Below are 26809 nucleotides of genomic sequence, written 5' to 3' on the forward strand. Positions count from 1 at the left end.
CGCAAACAACATTACTTTGTTAACAGTACTTGTAGCAGCACTCGTGTGCTGAGAGATTTGTTTGGTATTGTCACTGATGGCAATGAATGCCTGGGCTATCACTATGGCTTTACTCAAGGTTGGGGTCTCTACGGTCAAAAGTTTGCGAAGTATTATTTCGTGGCCAATGCTAAATCCAAAGAAGTCCCTGAGATTGTGCTCCAAATGTCCTTCAAATTCGCAATGTCCTGCAAGGCGTCTTAGCTCGGCGACATAACTCGCCACTTCCTGGCCTTCAGACCTTTTGTAGGTGTAGAATCGGTACCTCGCCATCAGAACGCTTTCCTTCGGGTTTAGATGCTCCCGGACCAGTGTGCACAAATCATCATATGATTTCTCTGTGGGTTTCGCTGGAACAAGCAGATTTTTCATGAGGCCATACGTTGGTGCCCCGCAAACGGTGAGGAGAATCGCCCTTCATTAGCCAGCGTTCGCTTCTCCTTCCAACTCGTTGGCCACGAAGTATTGGTCAAGTCGCTCCACAAAGGTTTCCCAATCATCTCCCTCTGAAAATTTCTCCAGGATACCCACTGTTCTCTGCATTGTTGCGGTGAGGTTCGTCATCTATATCTTGTGGCTAGTTGTTATGTATTGAATAAAGCATCTGACCAGATACTGTGAGCTCAAAGTAAAGTGTGACCTTAGTCCTTTATTGCAGATCTCCAGAGTGCCTCTCCAGCCTGTGAGGCCTCCTCAAGTACAGGTGCTCCCAAGGGATTGTGGGATCCCTTGGGACTCCAGGGAATGGGCCCTCTGGTGCTTAAATAAGGTATATACAGGTTTACATATATAACAGTCTCCCTTCAGCCTCCTCTGTTCCAAGGAAAACAAATCCAGCCCATGTAATCTGTCCTCATGGCTTAGATTTTCCACTCCTGGCAACATCCTTGTAAATCTCCTCTGTACCCTCTCCAGTACAATCATGTCCTTCCTGTAATGCGGTGGCCAGAACTGCATGCAGTACTGCAGCTGCGGCCTAACCAGTGTTTTATACAGTTCAAGCATAACCCCCTGCTCTTGTATTCTATGCCTTAGCTAATAAAGGCAAGTATTTCATATGCCTTCTTAATCACCTTATCTACTTGGCCTACTACCTTCAGTGACCTGTGGACATGCACTCCCAGGTCCCTTTATTCCTCTACGCTTCTCAGTGTGCTATCATTTAATGTGTATTCCCTTTCCTTGTTAGCCCTCCCCAAATGCATTTCCTCACACATTTCCCAGTTTGAATTCCATTTGCCACTGTTCTGCCCACCTGACCAGTTCATTGATATCTTCCTGCAGTCTGCAGTGTTCTTCTTCATTATCAACCACACAGCCGATTTTAGTATCATCTGCAAACTTCTGAATCATACCTTCTACATTCAAGTCTAGATCATTGATCTATATCGCAAAAAGCAAGAGACCTAGTACTGAGCCCTGCGGAACCCCACTGGATACAGCCTTCCAGTCACCAAAACACCCATCAACCATTACCCTTTGCATCCTGCCTCTGAGCCAATTTTGGATCCAACTTGCTGTTATATATGTAAACCTGTACATACCTTGTATAGCCACCAGAGGGCTCATCCCCTGGAGTCCCAAGGGATCTCACAATCCCTTGGGAGCACAGGTACTTAAAGAGGCCTCACAGGTTGGAGAGGCACTCTGGAGACCTGCAAAAAAAGACTAAGGTTTACACCTACAAAAGGTCTGAAGGCCAGGAAGTGGCGAGTTATGTCACCGAGCTAAGAAGCCTAGAGTTTAGGGCCCAGGCAGCTGATGCACGGCCACCAATGAAGGAGCGAAATAAATCATGGATGAGCAAGAAGCCCGAATTGGAGGAGCGCAGAGATCTTTGAGGGTTGTAGAGCTGGAGGAGGTTACAGAGATAGGGAGAGGGGTGAGGCCATGGAGGGGTTTGAAATCTCTGGAGTGGGACTTGAACCCATGACCTTTTGAAAGAAAGACTTACGTTTATGTAATGTTTTTCACAACCTCAGGATGTCCCAAAGTGCTTTACAGCCATTGAAGCAGTTTTGGAGTGTAGTCACTGTTGTAATGTGGGAAACGCGGCAGCCAATTTGCGCACAGCAAGCTCCCACAAACAGCAACGTGATAATGACCAGATAATGTGGGAGCACTGGGCCAGGTTTGGGGGTCACAGAGCCAGGTGTAGGGTGCCTGGGCCAGGTGTGGGGGTCACAGAGCCAGGTGTGGGGTGTCTAGGCCAGGTGTGTGGGTCACAGAGCCAGGTGTGGGGGGGTCAAAGAGCCAGGTGTGGGGGGGGTCAGAGGGCCAGGTGTGGGAGTCACGGAGCCAGGTGTGGGATCACAGAGCCAGGTGTGGGGGGGTCACAGAGCCAGGTGTGGGGAGTCACAGAGCCAGGTGTGGGGGGTCAGAGGGCCAGGTGTGGGTTCACAGAGCCAGGTGTGGAGTTCACAGAGCCAGGTGTGGGGGTCAGCGGGCCAAGTGTGGGGTCACAGAGCCAGGTGTGGGTGTCACAAAGCCAGGTGTGGGGGTCACAGAGCCAGGCGTGGGGTCACAGAGCCAGGTGTGGGGTCACAGAGCCAGGTGTGGAGTCACAGAGCCAGGTGTGGAGTCACAGAGCCAGGTGTGGGGTCACAGAGCCAGGTGTGGAGTCACAGAGCCAGGTGTGGGGGTCACAGAGCCAGGTGTGGGGGGTCACAGAGCCAGATGTGGGTGGGCAGAGCCAGGTGTGGGGATCAGAGGGTCCGGTGTGGGGGTTACAGAGCCAGGTGTGGGGGTCACAGAGCCAGGTGTGGGGTCACAGAGCCAGGTGTGGGGGGGTCACAGAGCCAGATGTGGGTGGGCAGAGCCAGGTGTGGGAATCAGAGGGTCCGGTGTGGGGGTTACAGAGCCAGGTGTGGGGGTCACAGAGCCAGGTGTGGAGGGTCTGGGCCAGGTATGGGGGTCACAGCCAGGTGTGGAAGTCACAGAGCCAGGTGTGGGGGTCACAGGGCCAGGTGTGAGGGGTCAGAGGGCCAGGTGTGGGGGTCACAGAGCCAGGTGTTGAGGGTCACAGGGCCAAGTGTGGGGGCCACAGAGCCAGGTGTGGGGGTCACAGAGTTAGGTGTGGGGGTCACAGAGCCAGGTGTGGAGTCACAGAGCCAGGTGTGGAGTCACAGAGCCAGGTGTGGGGGTCACAGAGCCAGGTGTGGAGGGGGTCACAGAGCCAGATGTGGGTGGGCAGAGCCAGGTGTGGGGATCAGAGGGCCCAGTGTGGGGGTCACAGAGCCAGGTGTTGGGGTCACAGAGTCAGGTGTGGGGGGGTCACAGGGCCAGGTGTGGGGGTCACAGAGCCAGGTATGGGGTCACAGAACCAAGTGTGGGGGGGGGTCACAGGGACAGGTGTGGGGGTCACAGAGCCAGGTATGGGGTCACAGAGCCAAGTGTGGGGGTCACAGGGCCAGATGTGGGTCACAGTGCCAGGTGTGGGGGTCAGCGGGCCAGGTGTGGGAGTCACAGAGCCAGGTGTGGGAGTCACAGAGCCAGGTGTGGGGGTCACAGAGCCAGGCGTGGAGTCACAGAGCCAGGTGTGGCGGGGGGGAGATCACAGAGCCAGGTATGGGGGGCAGAGCCAGGTGTGGGGATCAGAGGGCCAGGTGTGGGGGTCACAGAGCCAGGTGTGGGGGTCACAGAGCCAGGTGTGGGGAGTCTGGGCCAGGTGTGGGGGTCACAGGGCCAGGTGTGAGAGGTCACAGAGCAAGGTGTGGGGGTCACAGGGACAGGTGTGGGGGGTCTGGGCCAGGTGTGAGTGGTCTGGGCCAGGTGTGGGAGGGTCACAGAGCCAGGTGTGGGGGTCACAGAGCCAGGTGTGGGGGTTACAGGGCCAGGTGCGAGGGGTCTGGGCCAGGTGTAGGGGTTACAGTCCCAGATGTGGGGCATCTGGGCCAGGTGTGGGGGGTCTGGGCCAGGTGTGAGTGGTCTGGGCCAGGTGTGGGAGGGTCACAGAGCCAGGTGTGGGGGTTACAGGGCCAGGTGCGAGGGGTCTGGGCCAGGTGTAGGGGTCACCGTCCCAGATGTGGGGCGTCTGGGCCAGGTGTGGGGGTCACAGAGCCAGGTGTGGGGGAGGGTCAACGTCCCAGGTGTGGAAGTCACAGAGCCAGGTGTGGGGTCACAGTCCCAGGTGAGGAGGGTATGGGCCAGATGTGGGGGTGTCAGAGGGCCAGGTGTGGGGGTTCTGGGCCAGGTGGGTGGGGAGTCACAGAGCCAGGCGTGGGGGTCAGAGAGTCAGGTGTGGGGGTCACAGAGCCAGGTGTGGGGTCTGGGCCAGGTGTGGGGTCACAGAGCCAGGTGTGGGGGTCAGAGAGTCAGGTGTGAGGGTCAGAGGGCCAGGTGTGGGGTCTGGGCCAGGTGTGGGGGTCAGAGAGTCAGATGTGGGGGTCAGAGAGTCAGATGTGGGGGTCAGAGAGTCAGGTGTGGGGGTCAGAGGGCCAGGTGTGGGGTCTGGGCCAGGTGTGGGGGTCAGAGAGTCAGGTGTGGGGGTCAGAGGGCCAGGTGTGGGGTCTGGGCCAGGTGTGGGGGTCAGAGAGTCAGGTGTGGAGGTCACAGAGCCAGATGTGGGGTCACAGAGCCAGGTGTGGGGGTCAGAGAGTCAGGTGTGGGGGTCAGAGGGCCAGGTGTGGGGGTCACAGAGCCAGGCGTGGGGGTCAGAGGGCCAGGCGTGGGGGTCAGAGGGCCAGGCGTTGGGGTCAGAGGGCCAGGTGTGGGGGTCAGAGGGCCAGGTGTGGGGGTCAGAGGGCCAGGCGTGGGGGTCAGAGGGCCAGGTGTGGGGTCTGGGCCAGGTGTGGGGGTCAGAGGGCCAGGTGCAGAGTTGGAAGGCGGAGATCCGCAGCGCCCTCTCTCGGCAGCTACCGCTCCCTGATTGTCTCCGTGACACGGCGCGTGCGCGTGACCATCCTGAGGGCGGCAGTGCTGTGAAGAGGGAGGTGTGCGCAGGCGCAGAGCCGGTGGGAGTGAGTGCGCAGGTGCGGGTAAGATGGCGGATGACAAGGTCAGTGCGGCGGGGCCGCGGAGGGAGCTCGGGGCGGCCGGTAGTCCCCTCGCCCGAGGCCCCGATATTTACAGTTTAACGTGACTTTTAGCCGATGATTTTGTTTAAAAGCCGGTGTCGGGTGTTTGATCTGCGGCGTTAGCGGTCGCGGCGCAATCACCAGTGACACGGCATCAGCCCGGGGTCAAGGGTCAGGAGCTGGGCGGGGGTCAAAGGTTGAAGAATGTTTGGCAAGACACTGAGCAAGGGGAAAGAGTCTGTTAGAGACCATAAAGGTGGTCTGTGAGTGGAGGCAGAAGACTTGGGTATGATTCTTAATGAATACTTTGCATCTGTTTTCACAAAAGAGAGGGGCGATGCAGACTTTGCAATGAGGGAGGAGGACTGTGAAATATTAGATGAGATAAACATAGTGGGAGAGTAATTGTTAAGGGGCTTAGCAGCTTAGAAAGTAGATAAATCCCCAGGTCCGGATGAAATGTATCCTAGGCTGTGAACAAAAGTAAAAGAGGAAATAGCAGAGGCTCTGACCATCATTTTCCAGTCCTCTCTGGCACTGCACCTGTAGCCAGAGGACTGGAGGACTGCTAATGTTGTATCTTTGTTTAAAAAGGGAGAAAGGGATAGACCAAGTAATTACAGGCCTAACCTCGGTGGTGGGAAAATTATTGGAAAAAAATTCTGAGGGACAGGATAAATCTTTTAGAAAGACACCGATTAATTAAGGACCGTCAACATGGATTTGTTAGGGGCAGGTTGTGTCTGACTCTGACTAACTTAATTTAGTTTTTTGAGGAGGTAGCGAGGATCGATGAGGGCTGTGCGTATGTAGTGTATATTGACTTTAGCAAGGTATTTAATAAGGTCACACATGGCAGACTGGTCACGAAAGTAAAAGCATATGGGATCTAGGGCAAACTGCCAAGTTGGATCCAAAATTGGCTCAGAGGCAGGAAGCAAAGGGTAATGGTTGATGGGTGTTTTGTGACTGGAAGGCTGCATCCAGTGGGATTCCACAAGACTCAGTACTAGGTCCCTTGCTTTTTGTGGTGTGTGTGTGTGTATATATATTATCAATGATTTGTACTTGAATGTAGGGGGTATAATTAAGAAGTTTGCAGATTACACTAAAATCGGCTGTGTGGTTGATAATGAAGAAGAAAGCTGCGGACTGCAGGAAAATATCAATGAATGATCTTAGAATAAGGGGCTGCCCATTTAAAACGGATGAGAAATTTCTTCTCTGAGGGTTGTAAATCTGTGGAATTTGTTGCCTCAGAGAGCTGTGGAAGCTGGGACATTGAATAAATTTAGAACAGAGGTAGACAGTTTCTTAAACGATAAGGGGAGCGGGTGGGGAAGTGGAGCTGAGTCCATGATCATGATCGTATTAAATGGCGGAGCAGGCTCGAGGTGCCATATGGCCTACTCCTGTTCCTATTTCTTATGTTCTGACCAATTAACAGAAGAACAGTGGCAAATGGAATTCAATCTGGGAGAAGTGTGAGATGATGCATTTAGGGAGAGCTAACAAGGCAAGGGAATACACAATAAATGGTAGAACACTGAGAAGTGTAAATGAACAAAGGAGTGAAGTTCCACAGATCCCTGAAGGTAGCAGGCCAGTTGAATAAGGTGGTTAAGAAGACATATGGAATACTTGCCTTTATTAGCTGAGGCATATAATACAAGAGCAGGGAGGTTATGCTTCAACTGTGTAAAACACTAGTTAGGCCACAGCTAAAGTACTGCTGCAGTTCTGGTCACCACATTACAGGCACTGGAGGGGATACAGAGGAGATTTATGAGGATGCTGCCTGGACTGGAGAATTTTAGCTGAGGGAAGCTGGGGTTGCTTGCTTTGGAAACGGACCAAGAGCTGGAAAGTGGGATTAGACTGGATAGCTCTTTGTTGGCCGGCGCGGACATGATGGGCCGTATGGCCTCCTTCTGTGCTGTAAATGTCTATGATTAAGTGTGAGCAGCTTGCGGGGGTTTAGGATTGGATAAAGTGAAGGGCAGGAACCTTTCCCTTTACACGAACAGACTGACCCACCCTGCATTTTTAGATTGGCAGTGCTTTTTCTCCTCTTATTTCAGTTTGATTGCTTTCTATAACTGCTCACTAGCGTTATATATATTTACAGCACAGAAACGCTCCACTTGGCCCAACTGCTCATGTGCTCCACACGAGCCTCCTCCCACCCCACTTCATCTCATCCCATCACCATTGCCTTCTAATCCTTTCTCCCTCATGTGTTTATCTAATTTCCCCTTGAACACATCTGTCCTATTCTCCTCAGCCACTGCTTGTGGCAGCGAGTTCCACATTCTAACCACTCTTTTTGGTAAAGAAGTTTCTCCTGAATTCTTCATTGGGTTTACTGGTGCTTACCTTTACTCTCTTGAGGTTGGTTATCCAGAGATACAAGTCTGTTAACTGATATTCTTTGCTTGTCCTGTAAGTGTAGCTCCACCAACCCATATTTGACTGATTGCTGGGAGCAGTGTTCACTCTGGTTGTTTTTTGGGCCGCGTGGAGCCATTTAAGAGCTGGTGAGCCGATTGCACGGGACCTCCAGAGAGCTGCCCGGCCATGCAGCTAAAAACGAACATTGGCTGGGAGGCTGTTGCACTGTGGGGGCATTACCGCTGCACCTGGCACCCCACAGGGTGTACGGGAATGAATAATACTTGCATTTTGTGTCGTGCCTTATCGCATTGAAATTATAACATGGAAACAAGCTGTTTGGCCCAACCAGTCCGTGTTGGTGTTAAGCCGCCACACTCACAGTAATCCGAATGCCATGTGTCCCCTCTCTCCCTATGTTTCTTTCTTCCCCTTCAACCATCGATCTAACCTATTCCTCAAAATTGACATGCTCTCTGCTTCAATCACTAACTACATAGAATAGAATTAGATGCCCACCTCGAGAGAAATCTCGCCATATTTACCCATCCTGTCCCAATATCCCTTCATCTGCCTATCCAATCCAATCTTGAATGTTTATATATCTTCCTCAAATCTTGGGAAGTAAATTCCACAGCCTCACAACTCTGTGCCGTCTGTACTAAATCTCTTCCATTTAGTTTGGTTCTAGACCCCTCTGGGAACAGCCTGCTTCTATCTGCCTTGTCCCCTCGTTTCATACACTTCAATCGTATTGTCCTGTAACTGCATTCTAACAGAAAAGCCCCAATTGTACTAAAAGCTGCTGGTTAACCATAGAATCATAGAAATTTACAGCACGGGAGGAAGCCATTACGGGCCATCGCGTCCGCGCCGGCCGACAGAGCTACCCAGCCTAATCCCGCTTTCCACCTCTTGGTCCGTAGCCCTGTAGGTTACGGCACTTCAAGTGCACATCCAAGTACTTTTTAAATGCGATGCGGGTTTCTGTCTCTACCACCCTTTCAGGCAGTGAGTTCCAGACCCCCACCACCCTCTGGGTGAAAAAAATCCCCCTCAAATCTCCTCTTTTTAAAAAAAAATGAGGCAGACAAAAAGCAGGCAACTATAGACCAGTTAGCCTAACATCTATCGTTGGGAAAATACTGGAGTCCATCATTATTAAGGAAACGGTAGCAGGACATTTGGAAAAGCATGATTCAATCAAGCAGAGTCAGCATGGTTTTATGAAGGGGAAATCATGTTTGACAAATTTGCTGGAGTTCTTTAAGGATGTAACGAGCAGGGTGGATGTGGTGTATTTGGATTTCCAGAAGGCATTCGATAAGGTGCCACAAAAGATTACTGCACAAGATAAAAGTTCATGGGGTTGAGGGTAATATATTAGCATGGATAGAGATTGGCTAACTAACAGAAAACAGAGATTCGGGATAGATGGCAAACAGTGACTCGTGGGGTGCCGCAGGGATCAGTGCTGGGTCCTCAACTATTTACAATCTATATTAATGACTTGGATGAAGGGACCGAGTGTAATGTAGCCAAGTTTGCTGCTACAAAGATGGGTGGGAAAGCAAATTGTGAGGAGGACATAGAAAATCTGCAAAAGGATATAGACAGGCTAAGTGGGTGGGCAAGAATTTGACACATGGAGTACAGTGTGGGAAAAGGTGAGGTTAGCCACTTTGGCAGAAATAATAGAAAAGCAAATTATAATTTATAATGAGAAAAATTGCAAAGTGTTGCAGTACAGAGAGCCCTTGTGCATGAAACATAAAAAGTTAGTATGCAGGTACAGCAAGTAATCAGGAAAGCAAATGGGATATTGGCCTTTATTGCAAGGGGAATAGAATATAAAAGCAGAGAAGTCCTGCTACAACTGTACAGGATATTGGTGAGGCCACACCTGGAGTACTGCGTACAATTTTGGTCTCATAGAAACATAGAATATAGGTGCAGGAGTAGGCCATTCGGCCCTTCGAGCCTGCACCACCATTCACTAAGATCATGGCTGATCATTCACCTCAGTACCTCTTTCCTGCTTTCTCTCCATACCCTTGATCCCTTTAGCCGTAAGGGCCATATGTAACTCCCTCTTGAATATATCCAATGAACTGGCATCAACAACTCTCTGCGGTAGAGAATTCCATAGGTTAACAACTCTGAGTGAAGAAGTTTCTCCTCATCAGTCCTAAATAGCTTACCCCTTATCCTTAGACTGTATCCCCTGGTTCTGCACTTCCCCAACATCGGGAACATTCTTCCTGCATCTCACCTGCCCAGTCCTGTCAGAATTTTATATGTTTCTATGAGATCCCCTTTCATCCTTCTAAACTCCAGTGAATACAGGCCCGGTTGATCCAGTCTCTTCATATGTCCTGCTATCCCGGGAATCAGTCTGGTGAATCTTCGCTGCACTCCCTCAATAGCAAGAACATGCTTCCTCAGATTAGGAGACCAAAACTGAACACAATATTCCAGGTGAGGCCTGCAGTAAGACTTCCCTGCTCCTATACTCTAAACATTACCCCCCATACCATGTGCTTTAATTTTGCACACTAATCTCTTGTGTGGGACCTTGTCAAAAGCCTTTTCAAAGTCCAAATACACCACATCCACTGGTTCTCCCTTTACTAGTTACATCCTCAAAAAATTCTAGAAGATTTTTCAAGCATGATTTCCCTTTCATAAATCCATGCTGACTTGGACTGATCATGTCACTGCTTTCCAAATGCGCTGCTATTTCATCTTTAATAATTAATAATTGATTCCAACATTTTCCCCACTACTGATGTCAGGCTAACCGGTCTATAATTACCTGTTTTCTCTCTCCCTCCTTTTTTTTTTTTAAAAGTTGCGTTACATTAGCTACCCTCCAGTCCATAGGAACTGATCCAGAGTCGATAGACTGTTGGAAAATGATCACCAATGCATCCACTATTTCAAGGGCCACTTCCTTAAGTACTCCGGGATGCAGACTATCAGGCCCTGAGGATTTATCAGCCTTCAATCCCATCAATTTCCCTAACACAATTTCATGACTAATAAGGACTTCCTTCAGTTCCTCCTCCTCGCTAGACCCTCGGTCCCCTAGTATTTCCGGAAGGTTATATATGTCTTCCTTCGTGAAGACAGACCAAAGTATTTATTCAACCTGGTCTGCCATTTCTTTGTTCCCCATTATAAATTCACCTGATTCTGACTGCGAGGGACCTACGTTTGTCTTCACTAATCTTTTTCTCTGCAAAAGCTTCTATAGATATGTGAAGTCAGTTTTTATATTCGCAGCAAGCTTCTTCTCGTACTCTATTTTCCCCCTCCTAATTAAACCCTTTGTCCTCCTCTGCTGAACTTAAATTTCTCCCAGTCCTCAGGTTTGCTGCTTTTTCTGGCCAATTTATATGCCTCTTCCTTGGATTTAACATTATTCTAATTTCCCTTGTTAGCCACAGTTGAGCCACCTTCCCTGTTTTTTTTACTCCAGACAGGGATGTACAATTGTTGAAGTTCATCCATGTGATCTTTAAATGTTTGCCATTGCCTATCCACCGTCAACCCTTTAAGTATCATTCACCAGTCTATTCTGGCTAATTCACATCTCATACCATCGAAGTTACCTTTCCTTAAGTTCAGGACCCTAGTCTCTGAATTAACTATGTCACTCTCCATCTTAATAAAGAATTGGTCACTGTTCCCCAAGGGACATGCAGTACTCTAGCTGTGGCCTAACTAGTGTTTATACAGTTCAAGCATAACCTCCCTGCTCTTGTATTCTATGCCTCCACTCATAAAGTATTCTGTATGCCTTCTTAACCACCTTATCTTTCTGTCCTGCTGCCTTCAGCAATCTGTGGACATGCACTCCAAGATCCCTTTGTTCGTCTGCACTTCTCAGTGTCCTACCATTTAATGTGTATTCGCTTGCCTTGTTAGCCCTCCCCAAATTACCTCACACTTTTCTCCGGATTGAATTCCATTTGCCACTGTTCTCCCCACCTGACCAGTTCATTGATATCTTCCTGCAGCCTACAACTTTCTTCTTCATTATGAACCACACAGCCAATTTGTGCAATATCTGCAAACCTTTTAATCATACCCCTACATTCAAGTCTAAATCATTGATATGTACCCTAAAAAGCAATCGCATAAGTTAATCTCACACTTTGGGTCAAAGACGATATTTTAGACTGTGACATCATCATCATAATAGGCGGTCCCTCGTATTGAGGATGACTTGCTTTCATGCCAAAAAGGATGAGTTCGCAGGTGTTTCAATGAAGGACTTAATATTCTAGGTCCAGAACTAGATGTTGAAGGGTGGAAGATGCCTGTGCGTGGATTTTTTTAACATGTGGTGACCGTTGTACACCAGCCACCACACGGGCTTGACATAGCTAGGTCTTGGTCCAGCGGCAAGGATTAACTAAGATGACTGGAGACCAGCTCTGCTGCACGGACCTAATGCGTACACATATCGTAGTGTGGGCTGGCCCGTGCTGCCCCTGGGCCCTCGCCTCTTCAGGGCCCCGAACGCATGCCTCCCCTGGGTGCCAATCACATCGCTCCACGATCACTCGCCGCTCCTTCGCCCTGACCTCACCGCTCCTGAGGTACCTGCCTGCGCTCCTATCAGTGACCTGGCTCGGTCGTGGCAGTGGGGTGGGGTGTCTGGTTGATCCTGTAGTGGTCGGGGGTGGTGTGTCTTGGCGCCACGCGGGCGGTCGTGCATTTCCCAAGTCATTAAAAGAGGAGCAGCGTGGAACCGGTATTCAGTGCGCTGGCCCTGACCTGCGAGGACCATCAGCAGCAGGTCGGGGCCTTAAAGGAGGTACAGCGTGTGCTGGTGCAGGAGAGCTACAGCTGTGAAGAGGGCAACTTGATTGGATGTCACCAAAATCCAGGTTGCTGATTGGAGACTGTGACATCTGCTGTGTGACTGGCCAGGTTGACTGATGTGGTCCTGTGCAGCCCCCATTTCCATCACTAACCGAGTGATCTCGCCACCAAACTCATCCTCCCCTCCCCTTTCAGCATTCCGAAGGGACCGTTTCCTCCGCAACACCCTGGTCCACTACCTCAATCACTCCCCTCCCCACGGCACCTTCCCGTGCAAGTGCAGGAGATGCAACACCTGCCCTTTTACCACCTCCCTTCCCACTGTCCAGGGCCCCAGACACACCTTCCAGGTGAAACAGCGATTTACTTGTATTTCTTGCATATTAGTATAGAATCATAGAAATTTACAGAGAGTCATTTGCCCATCATGTCCGCGCCGGCCAACATGAGTCTATCCAGCCTAATACCATTTTCCAGCTCTTGGTCCGTAGCCCTGTAAGTTACAGCACTTCACGTGCACATCCAAGTACTTTTTAAATGTGGTGAGGGTTTCTGCCTCTACCACTCTTTCAGGCAGTGAGTTCCAGACCCCCACCACCCTCTGGGTGAAGAAATTTCCCCTCAAATCCCCTCCAAACCAATTATTTTAAATTTATGTCCCCTGGTTGTTGACCCCTCTGCTGAAGGAAACTGGCCCATTCTATCCACTATATCCAGGCTCCTCATAATTTTATGCTCCTCATAATTTTATACACCTCAATGAGGTCTCCCCTCAGCCTCCTCTGTTCCAAGGAAAACAAACTCAACCTATCCAATCTGTCCTCACAACTAAGATTCTCCACTCCTGGCAACATCCTCGTAAATCTCCTCCGTACGCTCTCCAGTGCAAACACATCTTTCCTGTGATGCCACAGTGGTCCAGCTGTGGCCTAACTAGTGTTTTATACAGTTCAAGCATAACCTCCCTGCTCTTGTATTTTATGCCTCGGCTAATAAAGGCAAGCATTCTGTATACCGCCTTAACCACCTTATCTACCTGTCCTACCTTCAGGGATCTGTGGACCTGCACTCCAAGGTCCCTTTGTTCCTCTACACTTCTGTGTCCTACCATTTAATGTGTATTCCCTTTCGTTGAGAGCCCTCCCCAAATGCCGTATTCGCTGCTCACGATGCAGTCTCCTGTACATTGGGTGACCACTTTGTGGAACAACTCCATTCAGTCTGTAAGCGTGACCCCAAGTTTCCGGTCGCCTGTCACTTTAATGCTTCGCCCCACTCTGACAACTACAACCTCGGCCTCTTGCACTGTTCCAATGAAGCTCAACGCAGGCTTGAGGTACTGTGTATGTAGGCACCTTGTTAATGACTCCACGAGGCAGAGGTATGGTACTTCAACTGTGTAGTCCTTTATTGCAGCTTCTAGAGAGAGGACACCAAGAGGTGAGCTCCCTTTTATACTGGGTTACCTGCAGTGTGCAGGTGACCCTTGGGTCTCCAGCAGCAGCACCCTCTGGTGTACAGGTGAGGTGTGTACAGGGTGATGGTACATTGTGTTACAGTACATCAGAATATTGTAGGTATGCATACATAACACGAGGAACAGCACCTCATCCTTCAATGAGGCACTTTACAGATTTCTGGGCTCAACATCGAGTTCAACAATTTTGCATAATAAACTCTGCCCACAATTTTCAGGTGGCAACTACTAATGATTCTGCTATTCCCATTTACACCTTCTCCAGACCCATTTTTTTGCTTCTTTACTTGTCCTATTACCATCTCCTTTTGCTTTGTATAACCATCCCTTTTGTCGTTCAAGCTCTCCTGCCTTCCACCCGATCACAGACCTTCCCTTTTGTTCTTTCCTCCCCTCCCCCCATTCCCTGCCCCTGCACTTGCTTAAACCTTGTTATATACCTCTAACTTTTTCCAGTTCTGACGAAAGGTCATTGACCTGAAACGATAACTCTCTTTCTCTCTCCACAGATGCTGCCTGACCTGCTGAGTATTTCCAGCATTTTCTGTTTCAATTGCAGTGGTCCTGTGCTCATTTATTGGTACCACTGTGCTAATTAAGTCTCTTGTTAATGTCACGACTGTGTCAAGTCCCCCAGTGCAATTAATTTTGTCGAATCTCAATCGTTGCTGCTGTAGGAGGCCTGTCTTCTGCTTAATCCTCTGGGTATTGTCCCTTAATAGATCAGCACAAGCATATTCTGGTGCTTGACTGTTTCCCCCCCCGAAGCTTAAATAAACGGTTGCTTCATTTTGCCTTTTACATTCTCACTGCGTCTCTTCCTGATAACACTGACGTTCCCGCTGCAGGATACACTGGGAAAGCTGAAAGACCTTGCACAGCTGAAAGGCCAGCTGGAGAACATCCAGAGAAGGGTGGAGGAGGAGGTCCAAATGGGACTGCCCAATGTGAGTATCCAGACAACTTCAGTGAAATAAAAAATCACATGAGCCCCGTGTTGTGAATAGATCAGTAAGTTTCTCGTTCATTAACAAGCAGTGGTTGATGTTAAATATGAATCACATCACAGTTTCTGGTTGGAGCAGATTAAATCTAACGCAGAGATGTGCAAAGTGATGCATAAGAATTGGAGCAGGAGTAGGCCATATGGCCCCTCAAGCCTGCTCCGCCATTTAATAAGATCATGGCTGATTTGATCTTGGCCTCAGCTCCACTTTCCTGCCATCTCCATTTTAAATGGGTGATCCCTTATTCTGAAACTATGCTCTTCCCCCCCCCCCCCCCCGCGGAGTGCTAGATTGCGTCCCCGGGAAACATCGTCTCTGCATCCACCTTGTCCAGCCCACTTAGAATCTCATATGTTTCATAAGAATACAAGAAATTGGCCTCTCGAGCCTGCTCCGCCATTCAATAAGATCATGGCTGATCTGATCATGGACTCGGCTCCATTTCCCTGCCAGCTCCCCATAACCCTTTACTCCCTTATCGCTCAAAAAGCTGTCTATTTCTGCCTTAAATATATTCAATGACCCAGCCTCCACAGCTCTCTGCTCCAGAATTCCACAGATTTACAACCCTCTGAGAGAAGAAATTTCTCCTCATCTCAGTTTTAAATGGGCGGCCCCTTATTCTAAGACTATGTCCCCTAGTTTTAGTTTTCCCCTATGAGTGGAAATACCTTCTCTGCATCCTCCTTGTGAGCCCCCTTCAATAAAATCACCTCTCATTCTTCTAAACTTTAATGAGTATAGGAGATTACAGCTATTGAGAACTCGGAGATTACAGCTATTGGGAAAGACTGAACTGGTTAGTGTTTTTTCTTTAGAAAATAGAAAACTTGGAGGTACCTGATAGAGGACTTTAAAACTATGAATGGACTGGACAGCTTCGGTGGGGAGAGACTAGATCGCAAACTAGGGGCCGTCAATTCAAGATAGTTACTGATAGGGAAATGAGGAGAGTGGTTAGAATGTGGAATTTAGTGCCACAGGAAGTGGTTGAGTCGAGTAGCATAGATGCTTTCAAAAGGAAATGAGATGAGTACATGAGAGAAGAGGGAATAGAAAGATATGCTGATGGGCTGAGATGAGGCCCATGGAGTGGGAGGAGACTTGTGCAGAGTATAAACAGCAGCATCAACGAGTTGGGCCGAAAGGCCTCCTTCGGTGCTGTACATTTGATGTAGTTTATAGAACGATACAAAACAGGAGGTGGCCATTCGGCCCATCGTGCCTGGGCCAGCTCTTTGAAAGAGCGATCACAGGCTAGGTGGGGAGAGCATGCATCCAAAAGGAGAAGCCATCAATGCAAGATCGTCACCAAGAAATTCAATAGGGAATTCAGAAGAAACTGAAAATGGTGAGAATGTGGAACTCGCTGCCACAGGGAGTGGTTGAGGCGAATAGTAACGATGCATTTAAGGGGAGGCTGGGCAAGTGTATATTGGGGAGAAGGGAATCGAGGGTTATGCTGATAGGTTTAGATGAGGAAATACAGGAGGAGGCTCGGGTGGAGCATAAACCCCGGCATGGACTGTTTGGGCCGAATGGCCTGTCTCTCTGCCATATATCCGATGTAATCCTATCCACTCACTCTTTACCCATAGCCCTGTAATTTTTTTTCCATTCAAGTATTTATCCAAATTCATTTTGAAAGTAACTTGAATCTGCTTCCACCGCCCTTTCAGGCAGCGCGTTCCAGATCACAACTCACTGTGTTTAAAAATTTAAAAAATTCAAATGTTCCCTCATCTCCTCCCTCTGGTTCTTTGGCCAGTCGCCTTGAATCTGTGACCTCACATCACTGACCCTCTGCCACTGGGAACCGTTTCTCCTTATTTACTCTTATCAAAGACCGTCATGATTTTGAACACTTCTCTCAAATCTCCTCGTAACCACCTTCATTCTAAGGAGAACAATCCCAGCTTGTCCAGTCTATCTACATAACTGACATCCTTCATCGCTGGTACAATTCTCATCAATCTCCTCCGCACCCTCTCTAAGGCCTTAACATGCTTCCTAAAGTGTGGTGCCCAGAATTGGACATAATACTGCAGTTCAGGCCTAACCAGTTTTTCAGTAAAGGTTTAGAATAACTTCCTTGCTTTTGTACACTCTGCCTCAATTGATAAATGCCAAGGATTCCGTAAATTTTTTTTTTTTAAAAACAGTCTTCCCAACTTGTCCAGCTACTTTACAAGATTTGTGTACTTACACCCGCAGGTCTCTCTGTTCCGGCACCCACTTTAATATTGTACCCTTGTGTTCATATTGCCTCTGCTCAGTCTTCCTACCAAATTGTATTCTCTGCCCCAGAGAGCTGTGGAGGCTGGGTCATTGAATATATTTAAGGTGGAGATAGACAGATTTTTGAATGATAAGGGAATAAAGGGTCAGGGAAGTGGAGTTGAGGCCAAGATCAGATGAGCCATGATCTTATTGAAAGGCGGAGCAGACTCGAGGGGCCAAATGGTCGACTCCTGTTCCTATTATGTTCATCCTTGTAAATCTTTCTTGCACTTTCTCCAGTGCTTCTATGTATTTTGGGGCTGGGGGAGATTAGAGATCTTGAGGGCCATGGAGGGAATTGATAATAAGGATGAGAATTTTGAAACCGAGGTGTTGCTTAACCGGAAGCCAGTGTAGGTCAGCGAGCACAGGGGTGATGGGTGAGCGGGACTTGGTGTGAGTTCGGACATGGGCAGTCGAGTTTTGGATCACCTCTAATTTACGTAGGGTAGAATGTGGGAGGCCACCCAGGAGTGCGTTGGAATAGTCAAGTCGAGAGGTAACAAAGGCACGGATGAGGGCTTCAGCAGCGGATGAGCTGAGGCAAGGGCGGAGATGGGCGATGTTACGGAGGTGGAAATGGGTGGTGCTGCAGATATGTGGTCGAAAGCTCATTTCAAGATCAAACATGACACCCAGGTTGCGAACAGTGTGGTTCGGCCTCAGACAGAAGTTGAGGGGAGAGATGGAGTCAGTGGCTGGGGAACGGAGTTTGTGGCGGGGACCGAAAACAACGGCTTCGGTATTCCCAATATTCAATTGGAGAAAATTTCTGCTCATCCAGAACTGTATGTTGGGCAAGCAGTCTGACAATTTAGAGACCGTGGAGGGGTCGAGAGAGATGTGGTAGTGAGGTAAATCAGCATACATGTGGAAAATGATGCTGTATTTTCGGATGATGTCGCCAAGGAGCAACAGGAATAGGAGGGGGCCAACCAGAGGTAACGCTGCGGGGGTGGGAAGAGAAGCTGTTGCTGGTGATTCTCTGGCTACGATTAGATGGATAAGAATGGAACTAGGCGAGTGCAGTCCCACCCAGCTGGACGACGTTGGAGAAAGATGGAGGGGTCAACTGTGTCAAAGGCTGCTGGATGAGGAGGGACAGTTTGCCTTTGTCATAGTCACCAAGGATGTCATTTGTGACTTTGATGAGAGCCGTTTCGGTAATGTGGCAGGTGTGGAAACCGGTTTGAAGGGATTCAAACATGGAGTTGTGGGAAAGATGGGCATGGATTTGGGAGACAACAGCACGTTCAAGGGAATGAATAACCTCCTGTTCTGAACATTGATTTTTTAACCAACAAATTCCATTCATATAGCGCCTTTAACATAGTATAATGTCCCAAGGCGCTTCACCGGAGCGTTATCAAACAAGTTACATAAGTATTAGGGTATGTAACAAGGTAGGTTTTAAAGGAGGGGAGAGGTGCAGAGCTTATGGGGGAGGGGAATACCTTGGGGCCCAGGCAGCTGAAAGCACGGCAGCCAATGGTGGAGCCGTTGGATTAAAATCGGGGATGCACAAGAGGCCAGAATTGGAGCAGTTCAGAGATCTCGGAGGGCTGCAGGAGGTTATAAGAGTTGCGACGCTATGGAGGGATTTGAAAACGGATGGGAATTTTAAAATCGAGGCGTTGCCAGACAGACCAGGAGCCAATGTAGGTTGGCGAGCACAGGGGGCGATGGGTGAGCGGGACTCGGTGCGAGTTAGGACACGGGGCAGCGAGCACAGTGGGTGATGGGTTAGCGGGACATGGTGCGAATTAGGACACGGGACAGCGAGCACAGGGGCTGATGGGTGAGCGGGACTCGGTGCAAGTTAGGACACGGGGCAGCGAGCACAGGGGGTGATGGGTTAGCGGGACATGGTGCGAGTTAGGACACAGGGCAGCGAGCACAGGGGGTGATGGGTGAGCGGGACTTGGTGCGAGTTAGGACACAGGGCAGCGAGCACAGGGGGTGATGGGTGAGCGGGACTCGGTGCGAGTTAGGACACAGGGCAGCGAGCACAGGGGGTGATGGGTGAGCGGGACACGGGGCAGAGAAGTTTTGGATGAGTTGGAGTTTACGGCAGGTGCAAGGTGGGAGGTCGGCCAGGAGTGCATTGGAATAGCCGCGTCTAGAGGTAACATCGGGCATGGCTGAGGGTTACAGCAGCGGAGGAGCTGAGGCAGGGGCGATGTTACGGAGGCAGTCTTGGTGACGGAGCGGGGTGTGTGTGGGGGGGGGGTCAGCTCCGAGACCCGGCCTCCGCAAAGTGCCGAACCTTGACTGAATGTGCCTCCTGTTGCAGGGCGGCTCTCTGTTGGGCTCTCCGTTCCTGAAGGGGTTCCTGGCGGGCTACGTGGTGGCCAAGCTGCGGGCCTCCGCCGTGCTGGGCGTGCTGGTGGGCACCGCCACCGGGATCTACGCGGCCCAGAACTTCAGCGTCCCCAACATCGAAAACACGGTCAAGGACTACCTGAGCTCCATGAGGAACGGACCGAAATAAGGCGCGGCCTCCTCATCTCCGCAGCCTGGGAGCCGAGTGCCGGGGCGGGAGGGGACAATCTGACGCCAGCTTGCTGCGCTGCCGACCCTCGATTATTGCTGGTGTATCCGACTGCTGGAGCTTGACTGGCTGCCGCTTGAAGCGTTCGATGAATGACTGAACGACGGGCGCTTCCGAACACTCTGTTGCCGCCTTGCGTTTCTGTGCCGTCTCGTCTTCCCCCCCCCCCCCCTCCCCACGTTCCACGTTTCCCGGCCTTGCAGCTAATTTTTTGAATCCGTCCGTGCTTCGCTTCTGTTGCATTTAAGTTTCGGTGAGCCTCTTCGGAAGAGAAATGGACGCCGTGGAAGACTGCGGCCTGCCGCGGGCGAGGGGCCGGATGAGGGGCCGGCTGGGCTGGGGGTCGGTGCTGCTGCTCTCGGTGCTGGCGTACGGCTCGCACGCCCCCCTGATCGCCCTGTGCAAGGTGGGCGGCCGAGTCCCCTTCAGCTCCTCCTCCGTGGTGGTGCTGATCGAGCTGGCGAAGCTCTCTGCCACCTGCGCCCTGCTCTTGGTCCGGGGCTGGCCAGCCGGCGGCAACGCCGTCTCCCTCCGCGCGGCCCTGCCCTTCGCCGCGCCCGCCGCCCTCTACGCCGCCAACAACAACCTGGCGGTCCACATGCAGCGGCTGATGGACCCCGTGACCTTCCAGGTGCTGGGCAACCTCAAGATCGCCGCCACGGCCGCCTGCTACAGCCTGCTGCTGCGCCGGCCGCTGTCCGCCCGCAAGTGGCTGGCCTTGGCCTTGCTGACGACGGCAGGGGCCTGCCACGTCGGGGCCATGCGGCCGCCGGAGGGGGAGGGGCAGGAGCCTGGGGCGCCCGCCCGCCTGTACATCACGCCGCTGGGCGCGGCGGCCGTGGCTGCCTACTGCTGCATCTCCGGCCTCGCCGCCGTGTCCACCGAGCGGGCGCTCAAGTCCGGCCCGCTGCCCCTCGGCCTGCAGAACCTGTTCCTGTACGCGTTCGGGGTGGCCGCCAATGCCGCCGCCCTCGCGCTCGGCTCCCCCGGCCCCGCCGGCTTCTTCGAGGGCTACTCGCCCTGGGTGGGCGTCATCATCGCCACCCAGGCCCTCAACGGGCTGCTGATGTCCCTCGTCATGAAGTATGACAGCAATATCACCCGGCTCTTTGTGATTTCCTGCTCCATGCTGGTGAACGCCGCCCTCTCGGTCCTCCTGTTTCACCTCCGGCTCACCCCCTTGTTCTTTGTGGCGGTGGGGTTGATCTGCCTGGCCATTCATCTCTACTATCGAGCTCTGTGATACCGACCGCTGGGCTTGTATATCTTGCTTGATTTGAGTTTTCTTTCTCCGTCCTCCGATTTTGTTTTTGTCTTACAGAATATAGGAACAGGAGGAGGCCATTCAGCCCCCCCGTGCCCCTCCCACCATTCGATGAGATCATGGCTGATCCACGCGCTAACTCCATAGACCCGCCTTTGGCCCATATCCCTTAGTACCTTGTGGTTAACAGAAATCTATCAATCTCAGATTTAAAATTAACAATCGATTTAGCATCAGAGAGTTCCAAAATTCTGCCACCCTTCTACCTGCTCTATTTCCCGGGGAGAGGGGCTTCACAGTTGCTCACTCACAAACAAGGGAATCCACTATGTCTCGGGAGGGGCGGGGGGGGGTCTCCGTTCCAATGCAGAAGGAGGAATCCTTTGCGCGCGCGCTCCCATCTACAGGCTGAACTTGCCGCGACCCCTACGCACGCTGGCTGCCTCTTTTTTTCCCGCCGCTGGGGACCTTGGCGGGTTCCCACCCCAGATCACCCAACCAATCGGAGGCCGGAGAGCCCGCTTCCTGCGTGGTGTCAACCCCGGGGTATATTGCTGTGGAGCGGGCGCATGTGCATTCAGGTGTTGCCATGCCACCTCCACCCCCCCCCCCCACCCCACGCTTGATCGGCCCACCGATTCTATAAAACCTCCCCGTGGAGAATGGCTACATGGTCAGGTCACATGCAGGGTAAAGCACTCCCTCGTGATATCTCGCACACTGCCAGCCTACGACTTCCGACATGAGGTTAAATAAGGACATAAGAAATAGGAGCAGGAGCAGGAGTAGGCCGTACGGCCTCACAAGCCCTGCTCCGTCATTTAATACGATCTTGGCTGATCCGATCGTGGACTTCCCTGCCCGCTCCCCATAACCCTTTTCTCTCTTCTCGGTTAAGAAACTGTCTATCTCCGTCTTAAATATATTCAATGTCCCAGTTTTCCACAGCTCTCTGGGGCAGAGAATTCCACAGATTTACAACCCTCCCGAGAGAAGAAATTCCTCCTCATCTCAGTTTTTTAAATGGGCGGCCCCTTATTCGAAGAGGTTACCAGAGGGTTGGTTGCACCCATTAATCCGCTGTCTCTCGAGATAAAAGGACCAGAAAATAGGCAGCAACATTGGACTAGAATTTCCCCAAAGCCCGCCAGGGCCCAATTGCCGCCCAAAAAACCGCTACGGCTGGGAAGATTATCGCTGGCGAAAACTTCCCCCCCCCCCCCAAAAAATGTTTAAATCCACACAGTGAAAAACATGGGACTTGCACCCCCCAATCTGGGCTGAAAAATTGCAATTTAGGGTCAGTTGGGTGGTACCTAAAGAAAATGGGCGAAAATTCGATAAAAATTTATCCCGAGGCTGCGGGTTGGGCCTAACACCAAAAAAAGAATAAAAATAACTTTTCAAAAAAATATAACTTTTTAAAAAAAAAAAAATCCCAAAAAACATTCCCAAGACACTTTTAAAATTAAATCACCCCAACAGATTTTGAAAATAATTAGTAAAAAAAAACCAATCACTTACCTATTTTCCTGCAGACCGACTTACCGACCGCACAGCTCCGCTGATCCTCAAGGGCGTGGTTTTTTTTTTATACCTACCGACGGGTCACCGCTCAGCCAAAAATCGCGTCAGGGCGATCCGAGGACGGTGGACGCCGGTGGTTCGCTCCCCAGCGGGACGTCGAAACCGCCAGCGTGCCTCGGGTAAGGAATTTTCCGCTCACCTCATTACCACCCACAATGGCCAATACCGCCCAGAACCCGGGCGGTGAGCCACAGGAAATTCTCGCCCAAAGTCTGTCTCTCTCTTTTTTTTTTTGAGGTGCTGACTGACTCGGGCATTTCTAGCAGTATATTACCAGAAGATTCCTTCAAGGCACAGCCCCTCGCTGTGCCAACGCGATCGTATTGCCGCAGACACCATGAGTTGTCCCCGGCACACTTCAAAAGTTATCTGTATCTGCAGTGATCTCGCTACGTTTACATATTACAGATGAACTTGCTCAAAAATTCCATAACCCATCGTGTATTTTCCTTTTGCAATGAGGCAACATAACCATTTAAAAGTATGCAAACGCTGTACACTTGAGAATGTTGCATTGTATTAGCAAGCATTAGAAGTGTAGAGAAAGTATTTGTATGGTTCTTTTTCCTGAATAGAAAATCATTATTTTAAAAGCTGATTTAAATGCCTGCTTTCACCCTTTAAACGCTGCTTTTACCTTTTTATGGCTGCAGCAGCACTTTAAAGGCTGCGGCAGCGGTGGCTTGTACCAAAAAACGCAATAATGTACGTGTATGGACCGACGCATGCCCTGTACCTAACTTTCCCATTCTCTCACTGGGTGTTGATCACACAAAAGAAGCTGCTGTGATGACGGGGTGGGGAGACTGCGTTGCGGCGACGGGTTTTGATGCCCGCCTTTCGCGTCAGCGGAACTCCGCTCGCGGTGCCGGGAACGAGAGCCTCCTCTTGTCTGACCGGCTGCTGCGGGGGGGGGATTCCGCAAATTCCAAACCCCCCCCCCCCCCCCCCCCCCAAATCAGTTGAAAACGTTGCATTTCACTGCTCTGAAACATCCTGTGCCTTTACCACGGAACTCAGAAAAACAAGTACACGGGTAGCTTAATTTTTTTTTACATTTTGTGGAAGTTTTTTTCTATAATAATTTTCTTGGATATCACATTTTTGATAAAGTTTGCGTGTGCTTGAATTTTTTTTTAAAAGAATACAGTTTGGGACTGGCGTTTGCAGTTCCGACTGTCGGATTGTGAGATGTGAGAACGTGTGGTGTTGTGATTAATGCTGAGAGATCCTCGTTCCTCTTTTACAACCCTTTTATCCCGCACCCCCCCCCCCCCCCCCCTCAACACTGCAGTCAATGTTCCCTCTAATTTTTTGGGGGGGCCAGCGCGGTCCATTTAAATTTCAGCGCAAGTGCGGTTTTTCCATCGAGAAGCCTCCAGGCAGCTTAATGGGGACATTGACGGCAGTGCGTGGGAAGAGGGCAAATATTTGTTTACTGGCTGATGACAAGAGGTGCTAAAGTTTTGTCGAGAATCACAAGTGCAAGCAGAGACTTCCTCGGGTGGGGGGGGGGGGGGGGGGGTCCACATGAGAGATCCACAATGAATTGATGTCTTACGTCTTTAATTAATGACCCGCCGCCTCCTCTCTCCCAGTTCCAGAGATTGCCCCAGAGATGCAAGCGGGCGCCCAAAGCCTAGTGGGGGTCAGCAGGCCTTCCGCGAGCCGCTAACGAGAGCGAAGGTGGGCGAGGCGTTCTGGGCACTAATTGTGTACCATTTACGCTGGACCAGAATGTTGTATCGTGCTGATCCTGTCGTCGGGCCAACTGGTTTGGTTTGCAGAAAGTGGTATTTAATTAGCCTCGGCGCCTGACCGCCTTGTAAAATAATGTACCCTGGGGAGCAACCTCTGGCTTTCCGCAGCTGCATGTGTTACCGTTCGCCCACCACGCTGGCACGGAATTTCCTGAAAACCTGCACCAATACAAGGGCGTAATCCTGATTTTTTTTTTTAAATTATTTTAACGCAGGTGGAAATTTGGGTATAAGTGGCTTGCGCCCGTTCTTGCACCGCGCCTGAATTTCCTTGCTATTTTAGGCCGGTTATGCGCAGCCTCGGCCAAAATGGCTGCTCATTAACCAGCTCCCCCCCCCCATACGAGAACGCAGCTCACGCAAATTCTCTGAATTTAGGCCAGTTCCGAACGGGCTGTAAATTTGCACTTATAATTTTAGATGCAAAGTTGTATTTCTCGTGTTTTTTATTTTAATTTCTCCTCACACCTACAATATATTTTCTGTGCCTTTTTTGAATATATTTTTATGGTGATTTGCATTAAAAATGGAAAAACTGGCATTTTTATTAACTCTGAACTTCATCTCTTTTGCGTTTTGCCTTATGCCTGATGTGCTCAGGAAAATTTGGTGTAACCCCGTTGACTGGAATATTGGTGTAAATTCCGGTGCAACGCCGTTTCAGGAAACTCTGCACCATTCGAGTTTGGCATGATTGTGAGGATCTCTCGATTTATTAAAACCCCACTCCCCACCTCCAGCATCTTACTCACAGGAGCTACCCAGTCACGCAGTGGAAATCTGCTCAGACAGAATCGGGCCCTAGAATCCAGCCATTGGGCATCTGGGTACCCGCTCTTTATTGCCCAGTTTATTTTAAGTTTGCAATTTTAAAAACTGGGAAAGCAGAACAGGCCCGATGTGGACAACCTTGCTGCGTATTTCCCAACATTTTTCTCTGTATTAAGGTTGTCCGTGACAATGGAGGCAAATTTCCTGAAAAGAAAAAGAGGAAAATGCGTTGGGCTTTTTAAGATTTTTTTTAACGAAATGTAACTCTGGAATTCTGGAAGTGTGTTTGCTATCTGGTGGAAGTACCACAATGTATACATGTCACTGATAAGTTATGTTATATAAAGTAAAGATATTTTATAAGTCTATTCTCTGGGCTGTGTCAACGTTATTTACAGAGTGATTCCTGAACTGGGAAAGACTTGGATTTATATAGCGCCTTTCACGACCACCAGACATCCCAAAGCGCTTTACAGCCAATGAAATATTTTTTTTGAAGTGTAGTCACTGTTGTAATGTAGAAAACGCGGCAACCAATTTGTGCACAGCAAGCTCCCACCAAGTTCAATGTGATAATGACCAGATACATTTTTTTGGTGATGTTGATTTGAGGGATAAATATTGGCCAGGACATCGAGGAGAACTCCCCCGTTGTAATGTAGGAAGCGTGGCTGCCAATCTGCGCACAGCAAGCTCCCAAAAACGGCAATGTGATAATGACCAGATAATTTTTTTAGGTGTAGATTGAGGGATAAATATTGACCCCAGGACACTGGAGAGAACTCCCCTGCTCTTCTTCGAAATAGTGCCATGGGATCTTTTACGTCCACCTGAGAGAGCTGACCGGGCCTCGGTTTAACGTCTCATCTGAAAGACAGCACCTCCGACAGTGTAGCGCTCCCTCAGCACTGCCCTGGAGTGTCGGCCTAGATTTTTGTGCTCGGGTCCCTGGAGTGGGACTTGAACTCACTGACCATCTGACTCAAGCAAGTGTGTTACCCACTGAGCCACAGCTGACAGAAATAACAAAAAGCTGCGCAAATTAAATTTTCTGTCCTGGCTACTTTGCTGTGGAGAGCTCCCATCCTGTGTGTCGTCGGATGGGCAATAAATGCCGACCTTGCCAGTGACTCCCACATGAATTTGAAGAAAACAAAGGACTCACAATCACTAAAGGGCCTGGACGAGATAAACATCAATTGGTTTGACATAGTCGCAACAAGAGGGTATAGTCTGAAACGTAGAGTGAAATGTTTCGAGTTGTCGGGATCTGGAACGTTCTACTTAAAACGGTGGTGGGAGCTGATTCCATCAATACTTTTAAAGGGGGAGTTGGACAGGTACTGCAGAATGAGCAAGTTCGAGTTACAGACGAAAAGCAGGGATGTGGGACTGAGTGCGACTACTCTTTCAAAGAAACATTGGGCCAGAATTTGCAGTGACAGTGTACCGAGAGTACTTCGTCATAGCGCCTTTGAAATGGACTGCAATTTCATGATTTCCACATGCGCACTAAATCCAGAACTTGCGATCTGTCAAGTTAAGACTTGACGGATGATCAGCACCGCATTGGAAATCCCAATCGTGACGGAGGTGTGGAGGTGCGGCGAGAGATCATGGCAGAGATGCGGCGAATGAGGGTATGGGGCCCAGGGACAGCACGGGCCCAGCCCACACTGCGATATGTGTGCGCACTAGGTCCGTGCAGCAGAGCAGGTCTCCAGTCGTCTTGGTTAACCCTTGCCACTGGACCAAGACCTAGCTCTGTCAAGCCCGTGTGGTGGCTGGTGTGCGACGGTCACCCCATGTTTAAAAAAAATCCACGCACAGGCAT

At 50.2% G+C, this 26809-nt stretch overlaps 3 protein-coding genes across 3 annotated transcripts in view; 2 read left to right on the top strand and 1 right to left on the bottom strand.

Annotated features, from left to right (window-relative positions):
* The first annotated feature begins 4988 nt into the window (after window positions 1-4988).
* Window positions 4989-19533, top strand: LOC139262835 (SLC35A4 upstream open reading frame protein-like). Its single transcript, XM_070878009.1, has 3 exons — window positions 4989-5035; window positions 14604-14702; window positions 19336-19533. Exons 1-3 carry the CDS (start codon window positions 5021-5023, stop codon window positions 19531-19533), a joined length of 312 nt encoding a protein of 103 aa, XP_070734110.1. The 5' UTR covers window positions 4989-5020.
* Window positions 19534-19866: 333 nt separating this feature from the next.
* LOC139262834 (probable UDP-sugar transporter protein SLC35A4) lies at window positions 19867-25343 on the top strand. The gene has a single exon (XM_070878008.1). The coding sequence runs from the start codon at window positions 19868-19870 to the stop codon at window positions 20834-20836; it is 969 nt and encodes a 322-aa protein (XP_070734109.1). The 5' UTR covers window position 19867; the 3' UTR covers window positions 20837-25343.
* Window positions 25074-26809, bottom strand: part of golga6l9 (golgin A6 family like 9) — a 116332-nt gene continuing 114596 nt past the window's right edge. The window contains exon 14 of the mRNA XM_070877114.1: window positions 25074-25179. Within this exon, the coding sequence (XP_070733215.1) occupies window positions 25074-25179 (106 nt within the window). The remainder of the gene's footprint in view (window positions 25180-26809) is intronic.

This window comes from Pristiophorus japonicus, chromosome 4 (genome assembly GCF_044704955.1).
Source record: "Pristiophorus japonicus isolate sPriJap1 chromosome 4, sPriJap1.hap1, whole genome shotgun sequence".
Classification (NCBI taxonomy): Eukaryota; Metazoa; Chordata; class Chondrichthyes; family Pristiophoridae; genus Pristiophorus; species Pristiophorus japonicus.